The sequence below is a fragment of the Chelonia mydas genome, chromosome 15 (genome assembly GCF_015237465.2).
Source record: "Chelonia mydas isolate rCheMyd1 chromosome 15, rCheMyd1.pri.v2, whole genome shotgun sequence".
NCBI classification, from domain to species: Eukaryota; Metazoa; Chordata; order Testudines; family Cheloniidae; genus Chelonia; species Chelonia mydas.
This window is the reverse complement of record NC_057856.1, coordinates 27,838,617-27,859,363: the sequence shown is the minus strand read 5'-3', so window position 1 is coordinate 27,859,363 and position 20,747 is coordinate 27,838,617. Positions and strand designations below refer to the sequence as shown.

At 49.1% G+C, this 20,747-nt stretch overlaps 2 protein-coding genes across 9 annotated transcripts in view; one reads left to right on the top strand and one right to left on the bottom strand.

Annotated features, from left to right (window-relative positions):
* TRAFD1 (TRAF-type zinc finger domain containing 1) overlaps window positions 1-13,656 on the bottom strand; it is a 28,829-nt gene extending 15,173 nt beyond the window's left edge. For 2 of the 8 annotated variants that reach the window (XM_043529484.1, XM_043529491.1), the window contains exons 1-4: window positions 5,256-5,389; window positions 3,303-3,365; window positions 287-422; window positions 156-209 (exon numbers count right to left, since the gene is read on the bottom strand). In XM_043529484.1, the coding sequence (XP_043385419.1) occupies window positions 156-209; window positions 287-422; window positions 3,303-3,352 (240 nt within the window). In that variant the 5' untranslated portion in view covers window positions 3,353-3,365; window positions 5,256-5,389. Of the gene's footprint in view, window positions 1-155; window positions 210-286; window positions 423-3,302; window positions 3,404-3,621; window positions 3,756-3,960; window positions 4,178-5,255; window positions 5,390-13,593 lie in introns of those variants that run through there. The other 6 variants (XM_043529485.1, XM_043529489.1, XM_043529486.1 and 3 more) reach the window with 6 other exon arrangements.
* A 3,346-nt stretch (window positions 13,657-17,002) lies between these two features.
* The window catches only part of NAA25 (N-alpha-acetyltransferase 25, NatB auxiliary subunit), a 45,012-nt gene continuing 41,267 nt past the window's right edge, over window positions 17,003-20,747 (top strand). Inside the window, exon 1 of the mRNA XM_037879135.2 lies at window positions 17,003-17,197. Coding sequence (XP_037735063.1) covers window positions 17,140-17,197 — 58 coding nt within the window. The 5' untranslated portion in view covers window positions 17,003-17,139. The remainder of the gene's footprint in view (window positions 17,198-20,747) is intronic.

Sequence of the window (20,747 nt, the reverse complement as noted above, 5' to 3'; positions counted from 1 at the left end):
GATTAGCATGGATTTAGAAAGCGGATTAAACATGGGGAGAGCAGACCCAAGACCCATCAGTTAGCACAGTAGCTATAATCTGAACACTAAGGCTCTAGTGTCAGTACTGGAAATACACTGGAGTATTATCAAGAGCAAAAACCAAATATACCAACCTCGTGATCCTCTAAGTGGCATTTTTCCATCTTCATATTACACTTACAGGTAACCTAGGATAAACAGAAACAATTATTAAATGCAATTCATGAAGATCAGCTATTTTAGAGTAGAATTTATTTTATATTACCTGCACATGTTCAGATTCAATGTGGTTTTTTATTTCAGATTTAGGGAGAGACTCCTTGCAGAAATGACACACTCCAATATTTCTACTACAGTGGATTTCATGGATGGTGAAGTTAGCTACAGGAATATCCTTTTTGCTACAAGAAAGATACAAAAAAGTTACTCTTCACAAATGACACTGAAAATAAATTCAAACGGATTTAGGATTCAAGAGAGCTGCCTAAAAGGAAGAACCAATGGTAAAAGCAAATAAGCCCTTCAGAAATTCATAGTTTCCGTGTATTCAGGTTTGTAAAAGAAAAAAGCCTATCTAGGACTACATGTTGTATACAGTCAGAACACACAAACTTACCAAGTTAGACACCCAAAGTCTCCCAATTCATCAAATAAGTCAAAACTCTGTTCAACTCCACCTTTGGGGAAAACAGACAAGTCTTGCAGCATACTCAGGCAGTCACCAGATCCAGGCTGTCAGATCAGGAGTAACCAGAGATGAAAGTAAGCCGGTACGGCGTACCGGTAAGAGCCGGTGCACCGTACCAGGACCGGCTTTCAGAGAGGGCAATTTAAAGCCCTGGGGTAGCGGCGGCGGGGATTTAAAGGGCCCTGGAACTCCAGCCGCTGCTACCCCGCCCCCCGCCCCCCCGGGCCCCTTTAAATCCCAGACTAAGCCCTGCTGCCCAAGCCCTGGGGTAGCAGCAGTGGGGCTCCGGCAGGCATTTAAAGGGCCGGGGCGGTAGCGGTGGCTGGAGCCCCAGGGCCTTTTAAATCCCCGATGGAGCCCGGCCACCGCTACCCCAGGGCTCAGGTGGGGATTTAAAGGGCTCGGGGCTCCAGCAGCTGCTACCACAACAGAGCCCCAGGCCCCTTAAAGCTCTGCCAGAGTTCAGAGCCCCGGGGTAGCGGTGGCAGCGGGGAGCCCCCAGAGCTCCTCAGTGATTTAAAGGGCCCGGGGCTCCACTGCAATAGCGGCAGCTGGAGCCCTGGGCCCTTTAAATCACCCCCGAGCCCCGGGGCGCCCAGCTGCCTCTGCAGCTGGTAGCTCGGGGGTGATTTAAAGGGCCCCAGGCTCCCAGCTGCCACTACTGCAGCTGGAGCCCTGGCCCTTTAAATCAAGATTTAAAGGGCCCAGGGATGTAAGGCCCTGCCTCTTCCAGTTGAGGCCACGCCCCTTCCGGTTGAGGCCACGCCCCCTGCTCAGGACTCCGGCCTACCGGTAAGTCCTCTAACTTACTTTCACCCCTGGGAGTAACAGTTACAGACTCTTTGCAAAGAGCACTCCGCCATAGCGTAAAAGTCAGGCAATCCTTCTTCAGCTACACTGCAATACTGTTCAATGGTTCAACCAACAAAAGATGCAATATCCCTGCTGTTCTGAAGTGAGGAATCCCTACCTTACTCTATTTTGGATAAATCTATTGCTCTGTCCTGAGCTACGTGCAGACAGACTTACAGGTGGGAAAAATCCATTCAGCTATTTGAAAAGCGTCTGACAGGGCAGCACTGGCCCTTTAAGAGGGAAGAGTACAATGCACCTGAGACGGGTCAGCTGACCCCAAACTGGGCTTAAGAGAAAGTGCCTGGGCCCTAGAGGGGAGGAAGACCAGAAAAATCAGGTAGGAGAGAGGAAGAAAGCAGAGGTGGGGCTCTGATGGGCTGAAGCAGAAAGCTCTGGAGGTGCTAGAGAGACAAGTCAGAAACCAGGAGGCCTGGATAGTGGGAAGAGGAATCTAGAGCAGCGGTTCTCAAACTGTGGGGCGGGACCCAGTTTTAACGGGGTCACCAGGGCTGGCTTAGACTTGCTGGGGCCCGGGTCTGAAACCTGAGCCCTATCACATGGGGCTGAAGCCAAAGCCCAAGGGCTTGAGCTCTGGGCAGCAGGGCTCAGGTTACAGGCCTCCTGCCTGGGGCTGAAGCCCTTGGGTTTTTCCCCCTTCCCAGGATAATGGGGTTTGGGCCCCCTCACCTGCGGCAATGGGGCTCGGACGGGCTCAGGCTTCGGTCCCCTCCTGAGGTTGTGTAGTAATTTTTGTTGTCAGAAGGGGGTCGTGATGCAATGAAGTTTGAGAACCCCTGCTCTAGAGCAAGAGGAAGGCAGAGGCAGCACCTCCGTGGGGTGATGTCCCATACAAGGAGCTGGGAAAAGCCCAGAAGGGATGAGAGACTTCTATTAAGCCTAAATGAGTGGATGTTGTTTCTTTATTTGGGCCTCTGAAGTTAGCATGTAGTATGGATATTCTAAGCCTAAGAGAGCTGGAGAAATATTCCTGAGGAGCCCTGAGAGGGGAAACAGAGTAGAGTGCCTGAAAGGCTACCCCATGCCACAGAAGCAAAGATGGCAAATCAGATCAAGTGCAAGCAAAGTACTTGAACCTCTCCCACTCTCTACCTATATCAACTTGATAGCAGAAAGAAGGAGTGTGACTTAAGGGAAAAAATGTTCACAAGAGCAGAAGTGAAGTCATCAGCCAACAAGACAATTATTTTTACCTTCCCTGCCACAAGATAAAAACCTAGCCCCTCCAAAAACAACAACCTTCATTCTTATCCCATCTGTTCCTAAGAACCCAACAGGCTGGGACATCAGCAAAATGATATTCTATATGTATGACAAATGCACAGCTATAATAAGCCACAAAAATTAAATCCTGTATATTTCATCTTTCTTGAAACTGATTTTAAAGAATCATTTTTAAAAATGCTCTGAAGGAGAACCGATAGTTTGTTAATTTCTGCTTCTTCTAGGGTGGAGTAGGGGAGAGGAGACCACTACCAGCAGGTTCCATCAATATTATTCTGCTGTTCTCAAGGTGACACAGCAAATTCTGAATACCAGTGAAGTACAAGAATATTTTCTATTCTTTTATGGTCATTAGAAAAAAGTTTACATATCACTTGCTGCTTCCATCTCTGAAGACATTTGCCAGCAATACAGCATGTTTCTATGAGTTTATGTAGGGACACTGTAACAACAGACAATACCCTTGTGCCAACAATGCCAGACATTTGTTTCTTACCAATTGCTGCACAGGTGGGTTTCCTGTTCATTAACTGCAGCCATATCCATGTTCTTTTGAAAGCTGGAGCAAGGGACAATTAAACATTTTCAGTTTCATTTCTGTTCATAAGAACAAATGCAATTATTCATTCTGCTACTTTCTGTTTCTTCAGATACTTTTGCATTAAATCACATAATCCATTATTATAAATCACTGCTTTCTCATCAAGCAGTCAGCAAGACTCCCCCATCATTTAGAAACAATTGTATTATTAAACATGGTTTCAAGCAGCTCTTAAGAGTGTAAAGAACCCCAGCTGGCTAGTGAGGATAATCACCTGCAGATGTTTTTCCTTGAGATGTGGACAGTTTCTTCTTAAAAAAAATTATATACATATATACACACACACACATATATACACACACACACACGTAAAATAATAACTCTGCAAAACTGTGGACTGTTTATGGCCTGTAAAGCATAATTTATGCAATATAATTTATACAGCAAGACCTAGAATTAAGACAGCACTCAAAAGATCAACAAAAATATCTTAAGGAAGACAAGCCTTAATAAAGACAGCTGAAAATTTTACTTGGAAAAGCCTTGACTCCTGCCCCAGGTGATCATATTTATTTGATATCAAAAACAATATTTAAATAAAAAAAACACTAACATAGAATAGATGACATTTCTTTCAAAAGGATTTTTTCCAGTGTATAAAAGCCAACTTGTAGCCAAAACACTGCTCAAGATTTCCAGTTACCCGAGAGACAGGTGAAATGGGTAGGAGTTTGGTCTCCATAATCACAGACTGGCATTTCTAGCATAAAAACTGGCAGGAGTAAAAGCAACCCACAGACCTATGCAAGCGCCCCCAGAGGCCCAAGCGGGGTGTGGGCTGAGTGGGGGGGGGGGAGAAGGGAGGGGAGGGGCCCCAGCGGGGTGTGGGCTGAGGGGGGGGAGAAGAGGGGGGGAGGGGCCCCAGCGGGGTGTGGGCTGAGGGGGGGGGGGAGAAGAGGGGGGGAGGGGAGGGGCCCCAGCGGGGTGTGGGCTGAGAGGTGGGGGAGAGGGGAGGGGAGGGGAGGGGCCCCAGCGGGGTGTGGGCTGAGGGGGGGGGGGAGGGGCCCCAGCGGGGTGTGGGCTGAGGGGGGGGGGGAGGGGCCCCAGCGGGGTGTGGGCTGAGGGGGGGGGGGGAGAAGGGGGGGGAGGGGCCCCAGCGGGGTGTGGGCTGAGGGGGGGAGGGGCCCCAGCGGGGTGTGGGCTGAGGGGGGGAGGGGCCCCAGGGGCCCTGGGGGGGCGCTGAGGGGCCCCAGCGGGGTGTGGGCTGGGGTGGGGGAAAGGAGGAGAGGAGAGGGGCCCCAGCGGGGTGTGGGTGGAGAAGAGGGGCCCCAGGGGGGCGCTGAGGGGCCCCAGCGGGGTGTGGGCTGAGGGGGGGGAAGGAGGAGAGAAGAGGGGCCCCAGCGGGGTGTGGGGGGAAGAGAGGGGCCCCAGGGGGGCACTGAGGGGCCCCAGCGGGGTGTGGGCTGGGGGGGGAGGAGGAGAGGAGAGGAGAGGGGCCCCAGCGAGGTGTGGGGGGAGGAGAGGGGCCCCAGGGGCCCTGGGGGGGCGCTGAGGGGTCCCAGCGGGGTGTGGGCTGAGGGAGGGGGAAGGAGAGGAGAGGGGCCCCAGCGGGGTGTGGGGGGAGGAGAGGGGCCCCAGGGTCCCGGGGGGGGCGCTGAGGGGCCCCAGCGGGGTGTGGGGGGAGGAGAGGGTCCCGGGGGGGGCGCTGAGGGGCCCCAGCGGGGTGTGGGCGGAGGAGAGGGGACCCTGGGGGGGCGCTGAGGGGCCCCAGCGGGGTGTGGGCTGGGGGGGGAGGAGGAGAGGGGCCCCAGGGGCCCTAGCGGGGGGAGGCGCTGAGGGACCCCAGGGGCCCCATGACGAGGGGCGCGTCGAGCAGTTCGCTGTGCCGCGGCCCGTTCCCCGACTCACCCGCTCCTCAGAAACCAAACACCGGGCCCCGCTTGCGCCCTGCTTCCTACCCGCCGGCTACACCCGCCTCCCGATTGGCCGACTGAGACTCGGCTAACGAGCCGATTGGCCGTAGCAGCCGCCGTTTACCGCTTGACTAGGCCCCGCCCCCACCGCGGCTGGATTGGATAATACAGAGGTCACTGGAGTTAGGCTCCACCCCCTCGTGATTGCCCCTCCCTCCTCTTATCAAAAAGGGCCTGGGATTGACCAGGGCTCAGGGTGAGTGGATCAGTGATCAGAGGGGAGTGTGGGTGTCAGGACTCTAGGCAATTAAAGCAAATTAATTTCCTGGGCAGGCCTTCAAGCTGCAGGGGAATGAACCGGAGGGAAGCTGTGCACCACTAGACAGACAATATTACACAGGTTCCAGACACACAGGCCTCTGAAATGCCGTAAGGAAGGGAGTCTCTGTTGGCAACTTTGAAAAACTAAATTCTAGATTGTCTATTCTTTGCTACAGCCCTTAATTTTTTCTGTTGGTGGGGCAGAAAAGGGGATTTTTTTTTTTTTTTTAACTTTTGGGCAGGGTGGCTGGTTGTTTGGGTTTGTTTGTTTTCTGGCTGTGTGCGTTTGCTTTGTAAATTGTGTTACGCTACAGAAATCTGACTTTCTTTGTTCGAAGCTGGTTTAAGATTCTGTTCTCTCATATGACATCCCCTTCAAGTATGTTCTGAGAAGGAGCCCATATACCTACCTACCTAACTGCACTTGAGGTACAGTTATCCCCCAAAACAACAAGGAGTCTGGTGGCACCCTAAAGTCTAACAGATTTATTTGGGCATACTTTTTCTTTCATCTGAAAAAGTGGCGTTTTACCCACGAAAGCTTATGCCCAAATATATCTGTTAGACTTTAGGGTGTCACCAGACTCCTTGTTGTTTTTATAAATTCTTTTGAGAGCAGGAAATTAGGCATGATGTCATGAGGAAGGGAGTAACATAGGAGTAACCCAGTATCAGAAAGACTTAATCTCCTCTAGACGACTTGAGGCGTCTCTAAAAGTAGAGTATAGCAACTTGACTTTTAGTCAGCTACAACTTATAATTTTAAAAAATCATTTCAGTGCTGATGAAAGTTGGAAGATTGTCAGCTCTAGAGAATGAAGTCTTCTGCTTATCCAAAGAACAGGGACAACATAGTCAAGCTTCCCCTGCATCAGTTCAGGTTCTGTTACTGCTCTGCAATGAGGGTATCCGCTGTGGAAGTGTTTTTGTAATGAGGACATCTGCTTACTGAAAACTGGATTATGATGACAACCACGTTCATGTTACAGATTCCACCAAAAAGTCCTCCAATAATAGTGTCAGCTAGTCTGGACTGGATTTGTTCTGATAACCTAATAGTGAAACATTCTGCTTCCAATTATCAGTCCCTGAACCAAACAGTACCCCTTCTCTAAATCTAACTTAGAGAGATTTTGGTAGCTATTTAGAACACTTGTGACAGCTTTTTTCTTCTGTGATTATGGCCTCAGAGTCATGCAGACTCCTGAAGTCTGAAAGCATTTTTGAGAGTATAAATAATAATAATAATTAATACATACTTAGCACTGATTATAACTTGGGCCTCGATGTGAGATTGAATTTCTGATATTGGACAATACTTATCTACAGAGTTGCAGTGGACAAGACTGTCAGTTATTATTGTGTTCCATGGTTATTTACAAACTTCAAATGATGAAGAATGAAAATCTGAGGCAATTTTTGAACTGTCCTACATGCCAGGAGTGGGGGATCTTGCAGCACCTGTGTAAAGTGTGATGAGTGAGCTGTGTTAAATTTGGTGACAACAGTGTGATTTGATTTTTGGCATTTGGTGAGGACTGAAGACGAAGGGCGAACTTCACTGCTAACATAAGGAGAGGCAACTCAAGTTACACCACTGCTAAATTAGGCCCAGAAGCTGCTCCCTGAGTGATGCCTCATCCTTCATTTGTTTGGAGGAGTAAATAATATACATACATTACTAATTTACTGTACCTGAAAAGTGCCACCTTCATAGCCCCAGAGGCTGAAATTCTCCCTATAACCTCCTACCAGATACATCCTGGGAGTAGCAGTGGAAGCTCCCCCATGCTGCTTCAATCTTAACGTGAAAAAACCATCTCTAGGAGTGAGAAGGAAGTTCAGATTCTGAACCATTCAGTCCTTGGACTCTCTGCTGAGAATGCCAACAAGTTAGCCAATCAGTGTCAATTATTTTTGCCACCCTGAAGCTAGAGGGAGCTCTAGAAGGGATTGTGTCTCAACTAGTGCTTCAGCAGAGCTCTGCAGAACACAGGAAATGCATGCCTGCTAGGAAATGTATGACTGTGCATCATGCTCTCTCCACATCGCAACTAGCCACTTAATTAGTGTGGCATGGGGAGCACTGCCCTGGCCCCACCACCTCACTGTTCCTCTGGAAAGCCTAGGGTGCACTAACAAGGAACCATGGTGGCACAGAGACTGCAATTGTTCCTTGCCCCTCCACAGGAGACAGAAGAGCCAAGCCACATTGCCACCTTTCTTCTGTGTGGAGAAGGCCAAGAGGACCCACCTCAAAGGAAGAAACTAAGGCAGGGATGTTGCAGGGCTACCTCCTGCTATGAGGGGATGCTGTTACAAGGTACAATACAGAATAAGAGTAGCACATAGCTGGTACTGTTAGAATGCTTTACAGAAAAAAAAAAAAAGGTTACTTACCTCTCGTAACTGTTGTTCTTTGAGATGTGTTGCTCATGTCCATTTCAATAGGTGTGTGTGCGTGCCATGTGCACAATCGCCAGAAGCTTTTCCCTAGCGGTACCCGTCGGGTCGGCTGTGGAGACCCCTAGAGTGGCACCTTCATGACTGTATATATGTCCCTGCCGCCCCACCACCTGCTCAGTTCCTTATTGTCGGAATACTCCAACAGTGGGGAGGCGGGCGGGATTTGGAATGGACATGAGCAACACATCTCGAAGAACAGTTATGAGAGGTAAGTAACCATTTTTTCTTCTTCGAGTGATTGCTCAAGTGCATTCCAATAGGTGACTTCCAAACAGTTACCCTGGGGGAGGGGTCGGAGTTCACCTTGCTGAGTGCAGGACTGCCCTACCAAACCTAGCATCATCCCTCGCCTGCTGGGTAATGGCGTAGTGGGAAGTGAAGGTGTGGACTGAATACGGTTGCAAATGTCCTGGATAGGCACCTGCGTCAGGAAAGCTGCGGACGCCGCCTGCGCTCTGGTAGAGTGCACCGTAATCAGCGGGGCTGGAACTTTAGTTACGTCATAGCAAGTCCTGATGCAGGACGTGATCCATGACGAGATGCGCTGTGATGAGATTGGGAGCCCCCTCATTCTTTCCGCAATAGCAATAAAGAGCTGTGGTGACTTACGAAATGGCTTTGTGCCTTCAATGTAAAATGCTACGGTCCGTCTAACACCCAAGGAATGGAACATGCGCTCCCTGTGAGTGGCATGGGGTTTCAGGAAGAACACAAATAAAAATATGTCCTGGTTCACATGAAACTGGGAAACAACCTTAGGCAGGAACACAGGGTGGGGGCGTAGCTGCACCTTGTCTTTATAAAATACCGTGTACGGAGGTTCCGAGGTCAGTACCCTGAGTTCGGATACCCTCCTAGTGGAGGTTATAGCCACCAGGAAAACCACCTTCCAGGAAAGGTAGGAGAGAGGGCAGGTAGCCATAGGCTCAAAGGAGGGCCCCATGAGTGAGGACAGGACCAGGTTGAAGTGCCGGGGGGGACGGGCCAACATACTGGAGGAAAAGTCTGTCAAGGCCCTTAAGAAACCTGCTCACCATGGGATTACCAAACACTGAACCCCCCGCCATTCCCGGGTGGAAGGCCGAAATGGCCGTGAGCTGTACCCTTAGGGATGATATTGCTAACCCTTGGTGCTTGAGATCTAAAAGGTAGCCCAAAATAAGGGGAATTGGGGCTGATTGCAGCTCAGTTCCCCTTTGTCGAGACCAAATGGAGAAACGCTTCCACTTAGCCAGGTATGTGGCTCAAATAGAGGGTTTCCTACTCCCCAGCAGGACCTCACTAACCAAGTGCGAGCACTGAAGCTCAAGAGGGTTCAGCCATGGAGCTTCATGCCATGAGGTGGAGTGACTCCAGGTTGGGATGCTGTAGACGGCCGTGGTCCTGTGAGATTAGGGTTGGACGGAGAGGGAATGCTACTGATCTGTCCACTGAGAGGTTCAGTAAAATGGTGAACGAGTGCTGGCGGGGCCACGCTGGTGCTATGAGAATTAAGGAAGCCCTGTCCTGACGAATCTTGAGGAGCACCCCGTGTATGAGGGGAATGGTGGGAACGCGTACAGCAGGTGACCCGTGCATGACAGATGAAAGGCGTCCGCGGTGGAGCCTGGGCTGTGGTTCAGGAAGGAGCAGAATCTCTGGCACTTCTTGTTGCTCTGCGTCGCAAACAGGTCCATGTGGGGAGAGCCCCACCTCTGGAAAATTGAGTGAGCGATGTCCGATCTGAGGGACCACTCGTGTGCATGGAACAAGTGACTGAGGCAGTCTGCCAGCTCGTTCTGCACCTCTGGAAGATGCAACGCCTGCAGGTGTATGGAGTGGGTGATACAAAAGTCCCACAGCGTGAGAGCTTCCCGACAGAGAGGAGAGGAAAGAGCACCACACTGTTTGTTTATATAGAACATCACTGCAGTATTGTCCATGAGCACCGATACGCACCTGCCCTACAGACGAGCCTGAAACGCTTGGCATACCAGGCGAACTGCCCTCATTTCCCTCACGTTGATGTGCAGCGATAGCTCTGCATGGGACCAGAGGCCCTGGGTTCTGATATTGTCCAGATGCGCTCCCCAACCGAGCGCCGAGGCATCTGTGACAAGGGAAAGCGTGGGTTGGGGCTTTGCGAAGAGTACTCCCTCACAAACCAGCTGTGGTTGCAGCCACCATTGGAGAGAGTGGAGAATTTGAGGCGGGAGGGTCACAATTGAGTCCAATGGGTCCCTGTCCAGTCTGTGCACCTGGACTAACCACGTCTGGAGGGGCCGGAGGCGCAGCCTGGCATGCTGTACCACGAATGTACATGCCGCCATATGCCCCAGTAGTCTCATACAATTCCTGGGTGTAGTTATGGGGAAGCGGAGGAGGGTCTGGATAATGTCTGTGAGCGCTTTGAAACGCAGTTCTGGAAGGAACGCCCTCGCGCGCGTGGAGTCCAAGAGAGTGCCGATGAACTCTATTGTTTTGTGTGCGGGTCAATGTGGACTTGGGCTCATTCAATACAAGTTCCAACCTGTGAAACGTAGCCCGGGCCAGGAATACATGGTCCACCACGTGTGCTTAGGACTTGGCCTTGATGAGCCAGTCATCCAAATACAGGAACACCTACACCTGGCACCTGCCGAGGAAGGCCGCCACTACCGCCATACACTTGGTGAACACGTGGGGGGCCGTTGAAAGGCCAAATGGGAACACCCTGAACTGGTAGTACTGGCCACTGACCACAAATCTGAGAAAGTGTCTGTGGGCTGGAATAATAGCAATGTGAAAATACGTGTCCTTCAAGTTGAGGGTGACATACCAGTTTCCCGGATCCAGGGAGGGAATGATGGTGGCCAGAGAGACCATGCGAAACTTCACCTTTTTTATGTATGTGTTGAGGTCTCGTAGATCCAGGATAGGCCAAAGCCCGCCCTTGGCTTGGGAATAGGGAAATAGCGGGAGTAGAACCCCTTGCCCCTGAATTCCTGAGGAACCTCCTCTATTGCCCCTAGAGCTAGGAGTGATTGTACCTCTTGTAAAAGGAGTTGTTTGTGAGAGGGGTCCCTGAAGAGGGACGGGGAAAGGGGGTGGGAGGGAACAGAATTGGATAGAATATCCCGCCCCCATCATGCTGAGGACCCAGCGGTCTGACACGATCTGAGACTAAGCACGGTAGAAGAGGGAGAGCTGATTCACAAAGGTGGGGGGAAGGATCCAAGAAGGTGACTGGTGCACCGTCCTCATGCGCATCTTCAAACATTGGGCTTGGGGCCGGGGGGCTGTTTGGTCGAACCCTGGCCTTGGCCCAAGGAGGATTGCGGTGGGCACCTCCTGTTATTTCTGCTCCTCCTCCTAGGTGGATCCCGCCTAGGGGGCCCCAGGTAGAAACGGGATGGGGGCTGAGGTTCAAAGGGCTTTCTCTGAGGCACTGGGGTGTGTAGCCCCAGAGACTTCAGAGTTGCCCATGAGTCCTTCAAGCTATGCAGGCGCGTGTCCGTATTTTGACGTGTGCCCTCACAGTCAAAGGGGAGGTCCTGAATTGTATTTTGGACCTCGTGGGATCCCTGAAACCTGAAGCCACGTACTGCGCCTCATAGTGATGGCAGTGGCCACAGTTCTAGCTGCAGAGTCCGCTGCGTCCAGGGCTACCTGGAGGTCGGTCCGAGAGACCACTCTACCCTCCTCAAGGAGCACACCGAACTCCCTGAGAGAATCAGCCGGGATTAAATCCTGGAACTTAGCCAACGAGCTCCAGGAATTGAAAGCGTATCGGCTAAGCACCACCTGCTGATTTGCTACCCGAAGCTGGAGCCCCGCAGTTTAATAGACTTTACGGCCAAAGAGATCCAGCTTCTTGGCATCACGTGACTTAGGTGCGGGGCCTGGTTGACCCTGCCGCTCCTTCTGGTTTGCCGCAACAACCACCAGAGTCCCCGGTTGGGGGTGGGTAAACAGGTGCTCATAGCCCTTTTGTGGCACGAAGTAGCGTCTCTCGACCCCTTTCGCTGTTGGTGGTATAGAGGCTGTGGTTTGCCAGAGCACCTTCGTGGTGTTCTGAATTGTCCTTAAGAGGGGCAAAGCTACTCTGGAAGGACCCTCAGGGGTGAGGATGTCCACCATCGGATCTGAGTCCTCCATAACCTCCTCTGCCTGGAGGTTGAGGTTAACTGCTACCTTCCTAAGCAGGTCCTGGTGGCCTTTGGTATCCATTGGTGGTAGAGTGGTGGAGGTACCTGCCACCGCCTCGTCCAGCGAGGAGGAGGAAGAGGTTCTCGGGACAGGGTCTTCCTGACCCCGGGTTCTCTGGAGTCCGGGTCACTTGTGCAGATCACTTGTTGGCATAGGTTTTGCACACCTCTTGCACGCTTTAAACCCCTGCGACCGAGGCATGCCCCGGCGCCGGGGAGAGTAGAACTGGGGGAAACCCCCCGAACTACGCTAAACTAATCTAATCTATAACTATTAACAACTAACTAACAACTATGTACACCAGAAATAAGGGAACCACTAGGTAAGGCACTTGCAAAGCAAGAGACTAAGCTGTTCCAACGACCATCACGGGCGGTACGAAGGAACTGAGCAGGCGGCGGGTCGGCAGTGACATATATAAACCGCCATGAAGGCGCCACTCTAGGGGTCTCCACAGCCGACCCAACGGGTACCGCTAGGGAAAAGCTTCCGGCAATCGTGCATGCGGCGCGTGCACACACCTATTGGAATGCACATGAGCAATCACTCAAAGAAGAATGTCTCTTAGGAAATCACTTAAACTTTGGACATCATATTTGGATTAAATGCTGATCCTGTATTCAGTTTCATCAAATGTAGATCCTGTTTGATTTGTTTTTCCCTACAAATGTTATTACTAACTTCTTTTCTACCTATTCTGTATTTTTTTTTCCTAGATCCACAAGTATTGCCAGATCAGGACAGACATGTGGCCCATCTAACTCAATATTCTGTCTCAGGCAGTGGACCAAGTTTTAATTAGTGAAAAAGAAGATGACCTTATAGATGATCTCAATGTTTAGAGGCCCATGCTCCAGAGTGAATAAAATATATGTCACTATAGAATTGTGACATATAAGATGCTGGCAACATCTAATTGATGGGTTGTTTTGGTTTGGTTTTTTTTTTTTTTTTGGTCAGCTCTTACACTGTAAACATTTATATCGGGTATTTAGCTGCATACCCTACTGGGCATCCGAGTTTTAGATCCTGTAACATTCATAGTGGGTACTGTTTTGTTTTTTTCCCAGCTCCAGGCAATACCTAGTCACTTCCTTTCTGCAAGCATTGGTCAGACACATACCTTACAAAACATTAGATTATTTTTATGGCCTTGATTTAAAGGAAAATTGTGTCCTTTTAATGTTAGCTGTGGAACCAATAAAATTTTGCCTGGAAAGATGCTAAAAGCCTCTTATTCTGCACTGCTGGAAATCCAGTAAGTGAGAATGTATAACGTGCAGTCCGTTTACCACTACAGAACCATTATTATAAATGGTTGTGAATGAGAAAGTGGTATTACTTCAGACTTCTTTATAATTCATTATTAAACTACTTACCAACATTGATGTTTCTGATCAGCAAAGATGCTCCTAAGTATGACTGAATCTATGTTATTTGAAAGGGCCTCAAGGACATCTGAAAAGCAGTTTAAAGCAATTACTGTCTCTTCCCAGACTGTGCAGGCTAACACAGACTGAAGAGCTGCAGAAAAGTAGATTCTACACTGTACATATTAATATCAAACTCTGCCACTGATTTTGTTGAGAATCAGAACTTACGTTTAAATTAGTTTCATCAAGTGAAAGTAGTTTTTAATAACAAAGTCACTAACCTTTTATGTTTACCAAATTAATTTCAATTTATACACAGTACCTTTCATTGTGAAGAATCCTTGTGCATTAAATAAATATACTTCATATGCTCTTTACACAAACTATAATAAAGAGCCTTATTAAGCTTGCAAACCCAGTCACTCAAAAGTTTGGAAATTACAGAAGTAATGTTGCCTGTGATGGATTTGCTGTGGGGATGAATCAGAGTAGTGCAGTGAAGGAGACTCTTGTCTGTAGAACCCCTGCTTCATTTATTACAGAAGTTGGAAGATGGCTGCCTCTTGCGGGTACTGGGGGGACGGGTGAGCCTAGGCTTGCCCAAAACTAAAGGCTCCCCCCCTCCCATGAGGGGATGGAACCACATATCCCAGATACCAAGTGATTAAGGGGTCAAGAAATGAAAAAAATAGGAATTGCAGTGCAGGTCAAAGGTTGAAAATCAGTGTTCTGGGTGGGGAGTGGATGAGGCAGAGAATCGCAGAAACAGACAGGATGGTCAGGTGATTAAAGCAATTGAATGCTGTGCTGCATTCTGTCTGTGTCTCTGCCATCATGGAGTTCTTGTGTGAATGATGCTAGTCAAATTGTTTAAATCAAACTCAGCAACTGGTCTCTAATTGTGTTTCTGACTTTCTAGGTACCTGACTTCGGCTTCTGGGCTCTGATATGCAGGAGTGCAAGTCAAAGGGAGCTTTACTTTGAACATCTAATGTATTGTGTTAACATAAACAAGTCCTAGATGTCTCAAACTGGGTAAAATTAGTGGATGCTTTTGACCTTAATCTCTCTGTGCCCCCATATCCCACCCGCAAAATGGGACTAATACTCCTCACAGAGATGTGGGAAAATTCATTAATATTTCTGAAGTGAAATATATTTCACTATAGTGGTAAGTCCATAGAAAAGCCCCTGAGGAAACTAATGATTGTCTTCAGAGCAGGGTTTGAGTAGTGTGCAGTAAACATGTCATGGAGCCCCACAGCGAACAACAAGGGGAAAACAAAGCATTGTATTCCTGCTTGTTAAGCAGAAAAATAAGAGTGTTCTAGCAAACAGCACTGGACTAGGATGTTGAAGACCTGTGTTATATTCCCAGCTCTGCCAGTGGCCTGCTCAGTGACCTTGGGAAAATCATTTCCCCTCTTTGTGCCTCAGTTTCTCCAGCTGTTAAATGAGGATAATGATGCTGACCTCCCTTAAAAAGTGCTTTGAGATCTGCTGATGAAAAGTGCTATATAAGAGCTAAGTGTTAAGTGATCACTGAACGAAGCAGGAGTCCTGTGGAAAAAATAGTATGTGATCATGTCATTAAACTGTATTATAATTTGACCTCTTTGAATGCATGCATTAAGGCTGCACAGGCAACCTTTAATTCTGGCATTTCCTAATTTTTGAGTGCTTGAGCTTAATTTTTTTATGTAATTTTTATGCATGTAACTTCCTAGCTTTTTAAAAAAGCAAACTGAAAAACAAATTCTATCCCATGGTATTACATTGGCTGCCCCATAAGTCCTAGGTTGGAACTTTTAGTTTATACTATGGTATAATGGGTAGCTGATAGCAGTGGTAGGTTATCATCCTTGATGTGGCCCAGCTCTGGGAGGATGAGACATTTTGCCAGTGGGTTTCACAGATACTAGCTGACAGCTCAGGAATGTTGAAGAATATTGAGACTCAGGCTCAGGAGGGAAGAAAGGAAAGTGTGTCCACTAGAACATGGATTCTTCTGCTCTTTCCCCCAAATGTGACCTCTTCTGCTCCATCTCCATCCTGTCTCGCTACTGTCTCATTCCCACCCCAAGCTCCTTGTCCCAGTCTCTGCTCATCAGGCTTTTCATCCCAGTGTCCCTGCCTTCAGCTCCCTGACCCTGTTCTCCTTGCCCAGTCCCAGGCCCTCATACAATTTCTCTCCCCTACCTGTCTCTCATGTCCTCCACATACTCATTTCTCTCCCCTACCTGTCCCCACTGTCTCCTATTCCCTCCCTGTGCTCCTTGTCCAATATCAGTGTCCCCCTAGCTCCTTGTCCCAGTCTCTTTATCGAACATTCCCAATTCTCAGCCTAAATAGTAAAGTTTGGCAAAATTATAAGCAACTGAGAACAGGGTCTTACAGTGGGAAGTGGCAAGCGGCAAGCAATTATAATAAGAGATAGTACAACCAGCCCTACCCGTAATACACCACTTTAGTCTTTCAAAGTGTTGTACAAACATTAGCTACTGAAATTAATATATTTAGGGCTCACTTAACCAGCCACTAAATGTAAGAATGGCCAGACTGGGTCAGACCAATGGTCCCTCTAGCCCAGTATCCTGTCTTCTGAGGGTGGTCTATGGCAGGTGCTTGACAGGGAATGAACAGCACCCGACAATTATCAAGCGAGCCGTCACATTGTCCACTCCAAGCCTCTGCACAGGACTGGAGAGTGGATGACAGTAGAAACCCAGCTCTCCGTGGAATGCAACGTGCGGCTGGCGGGGAGCTGAAAAAGACTTTATCCAACTCAAACAGGAGAAGGAAGTGAGCTAGGAGGAGCATGATTAATAAGACTTTGCATTTTTCTACGCTTCTCATGCAAAACCCTCGAAGTGCTGCGCAAGGAGCAGATAAAACTGGCAGGCTCCCTCTTGAAGTACTAGGCTGATGAGGTGTGGGTGTGCACCCAGGCCCCGGCTTACCAGGGGGGTGGACGGAGAGCATCTCCCCGGCTGGACATGGCCATAGGCCTCCCAGTTACTTCAGGGCCAGGCGGGACAAGCCCCTAGGGGTCTGGGTTGTCGCCCCAGGGCTGCTGTGGAGCCCCGAGGCGGCAGCCCGGGCCGCGGAGAGGGGGCACCACCCTGCAGCGTTGGGCGAGCTGCGGCCCTGTCTCCCGCCACGGTGCGGGGCTGAGGGGGGGACGGACCTCGCAGCAGACCTGAGGCGGGAACGAGGGGCGTGTGGCGGGGCCCGCGCAGCCCCTAGGCAGAGCTCAGCGCGCCGGGCCGCGGGGGGGCGGATATCGCGGCAGGCCCAGCCCCGGCAGCCGTGAGGCGGCTATCCCCGGCTGGCGCGATCACCGCAGCCCCCGGGCTCTCTCGCGGGACACGGCCCCGGGCTGGTCACATCGCGGGAGGGAGAGTCCGGGCCCGGCTAGGGCGGTGGCCGCGGCCCGGGAGCGTGAGGCCGCCCGGCCGCCTGCCAGACCCGGCCTCCTCACCCGCCCCCCGGGCCGAGCCTGGCCGGTCCCGCCGGCGCGGCGGCTGCGCACTGCGGTTCTGCGCTCTCATCATGGCGGCGCGGGGCCATGTGCAGGACCCCAACGACCGGCGCCTCCGGCCTATCTACGGTACCGACCCTCGCCCCGGGGCTGCCCCCGCACCGCGGCTGGCACCCGGTCCCGTCCCCGGCCCCCCCTCCCCGCGGCCCCGAGCAGGCCGCGCCGCAGCCACGGCCTCGCGTGGTTCCCTCCGCCGGCTGCGCCCCGCTGGGCCGGAGGCTCGGCCGGGAAGGGCTAAGCCTCGCCCCCCGCCCCCCCCGCCGAGCGCCTGCCGGGGAGCGGGGCTCAGACCCCGGGCGGAGCCCCTTGTGTGACGGGGAGGCGCCCCGCGCCAGCTCCGACCCGTCGGGCGCCCTTCACGCCCCTAGCCTGCCCCTCTGCCCCCACAGGGGCCCCTCACCCCGTCCCCAGCCTCTGCCCCCCCCTTCCTCCTCGCCTCTGCCCCGACTGCCCCCCCTCTGGGGCCCCCGACCCCCATGTCTCCCCACAAGCCCTGGAGGCGGGGTGTGTGCCCCCTTGATTTCCCTCCTTCTCACTTAGGGTGACCAGATGCCCCAATGTTAGGGGTTTGTCTTATATAGGCAACTTAACACACACACCCCCCCCCCAAAAAAAGAGCGTCCCAATTTTTCATACTTGCTCTCTGGTCACCCTGTCCCCGTTATAAGCTCTGTTGTCCTGGTTTGCATCTGATATTGGAAATAACATGTGAGCAGGGACTGATCACTACTAAGCTTCCCTCCCTGAAGCACGTGGGGCCACCATGGGGTAAAGAGGCTTTACACAGTGTACTGTAGACCAGTGCTACTCCAGGTGGTGGTCCGCACTGCTGTAGACCCTCTGCTTTGGCTAGGGAGGAGAGAATTTTCCTGCTTCTCCTCACCCCTTACAAATCTGTGATTAATCATTACTGGTATTTTGAAGTGCTAAGCCAAGGATTACTAAAGGAGCTATTATTGCAAATTGTCAGTGATTTTATTTACATGGGGAGAAACTGAGGGATTGGCCCTTTCTTCCTCTACCCGGTTGGTCTTTGGCCCTATGTTACTGTTTAGCCCTCAACCCAAGTTTGGTACGGTTCAAGGCAAAATGTAAAGAGAGTCCCTGCCCCAATTAGCTTGCAGTCTGTTAGGGTAGTATGTAGTTTATATCTACAGTTAGGAGCTGGGGAAGCTATTAATTATTTGCATGATAGTAGCACCCACAGTATACTAAATGCTGGACCCATCCCTGCCATAAATAATTTCTTTCTCCTGTGTCCCCCATCCAAAAGCTGATCCCTGTCTTTAAATATGAATTTCTCACCAGTATTAGAGAATGTATTTGGCCTATTCCACTTCTGTATATTTTTCTATAGGTTGCATTACCCTTTGCTAAATATATTACCCCATGCTTTAACTTGCTGTGCAGCTTTGATATCCTTCCTTCCTTGTATTCCCACACTTGGAAACCTCCCAATTCTCTATCTCTTTTTTGGGGAGAGAAGGGAATGGTATAATTTCTTAATGCAAAACACCCTTGGACAATTGCCATGTTAATTTCTTTTCCTCCTGGTTAAGAGAATTGTGTTCCCAGTTTATTTTGTTTTGCACAAAAGATGGAGAGACTTGTAAGAGTGGGTGCATATTTTTTCATGCAGAATTGAGCTTTCCTTCCCTATCTGCCTTTGCAAACAAACATCAAATCTTCCCCATGCAAAACTGATTTTTAAGTTAGAAACTCATTTATCTGTTAAACTAAAAGGGGTGAGAGAAGGCACACACTCTTTAAAGTTGTTGATTGAAATTTTGGGGCACCTAGATATCATAGTGATGGCTATACAAAAATCAATAGAGAGAGAAAGTGGTGAAACTTTACAAGAGAGTAGTCTTGTTCAGCAACCTCCTGTCTTAAAAGTCTGCCTCAAAATATCCTTAAGTATTGCTTGCAGTTCTTCTCCAGCTTTATTAGGAGAAACGCTGCTTAAGAAAGTAGTAGAAAATTTTTGCTCTATATTTGTGCATGTGCCACACTGGGATGTTAAACTTCTAGAATCCCAGAACAGATAATTTACAGAGTGCAGAAAATGTGTTTGACTTCCAATATGCAAATTAATCACTGGTTAGAAACACAAGGGGAATTGCATTTGGTTAGGGATGAACTTGTTTTCTTAAGTGCACCATTCATGGTTTAATTACTTGTCTCGCAAAGAAAACTTTGCAGGTAGACCCCTGCATCCCAGGCTGAGTTCTGGTTAAGTCAATGGATGCAGTTCTCTTTATGGGATTGGAGCCATAGCTACTTCTGCTGGGTGTTAAATTTTTATTCTTTACAGTATTTTAATTAAGACATGATTATATTAAAGAAAAATAAACATTCCTTAACGAAATTGTAATTGCAGCACTCTAGTTTGGTTCAGTGTGATGAACTGAACGTTTCTCTGAATTTTCTGTGGCATGCTCCGATTGCTGGCTTTGTATGTAGTGATACATTTCCAAAGTAACTTCTTAAACTGGAGAAATTTCAAATGTTAACTGTTAGAAAAACTGTAACTTAAAAAAATTGACCTAAATTAAGCCAGAAGACACTGAAATATACTGACATTTTAACTAAGATGTATTTTGGTGTTTCAGCCCCTAATAGCTATCAGAGAACGTGAAATGCCTTTTAAACATGCAATGTGCGAGTGCATAGTGTTGGTTCTAGAAAGCATCACTGGGAACCTAATGTGTTGTATTTAATATTTGGTATTTATAGTCCTTAATAAATGAAGCATGGCTTCTTAAAAATATAATTGTGTGGCTTTCATTAAAGGCCAAAAAGTAAACAGATTTTGTGTGGGGTGAAGGTTCTAGTTACTTTGCTTGTAACATCACTTTTCTGTTTAACCTGTGCACATGATTACTCAGGATGCCTTGACAGATGTCTATCTTTTATCTTAATTTGTTGTACATTAATCAGGAGGTTAATTATGTTGCATTTCCATTCATTTAAAATCTCCACCCATAGACTTGTTGTTAATAATATGTACTTTAATATTTTTCTTTAGTTGAAGTTCTTTTGTGATAAGTGGAAGATGCCAGTTCTTTTGGTTCCTGAGAAACTTGTTCGTATTGTTGACAAGACATAGTCCTTATTCTGCTACTATTTAGAAAGCCCTTGTGGCTTGTGTGTTACACTGCTACCTATAGCAGAGATCTTATCAGTGCAGGTTAGATAAGTTTAACAACACCAAGACAGTCAGTGCAAACTGGATACTGAAGGAGTGTGAGTTTGTGTACCATGAAATACAAATCTGTGAACCAAAAAATGTATAGTGGTTATAGTGAGGTTACCAGCTTGGTCTATTTCAGAATTTTTTAAACATCTGTATTCGGCAAATCTTTAAGGTCTAACACCAGCCTGGAAGGGCATAGGATAGAGGTTGCTGTGCATCCTTTTCACAACAGCCACCTCTTATAAAGTCATAATACCATTTTATTCTTTTAGTTGAAATACTTGAAAATTTTGTTTTAGTTAGTATGGACACACTGCACAATGTGCACTTAACCTATACAATCCCCCCAGTTCATTTAGCAGTGGTTCAGTTCTTTAGCATAGATACTACCGTAGAGGCAAACGTTAAAGGCCATTGAATGTA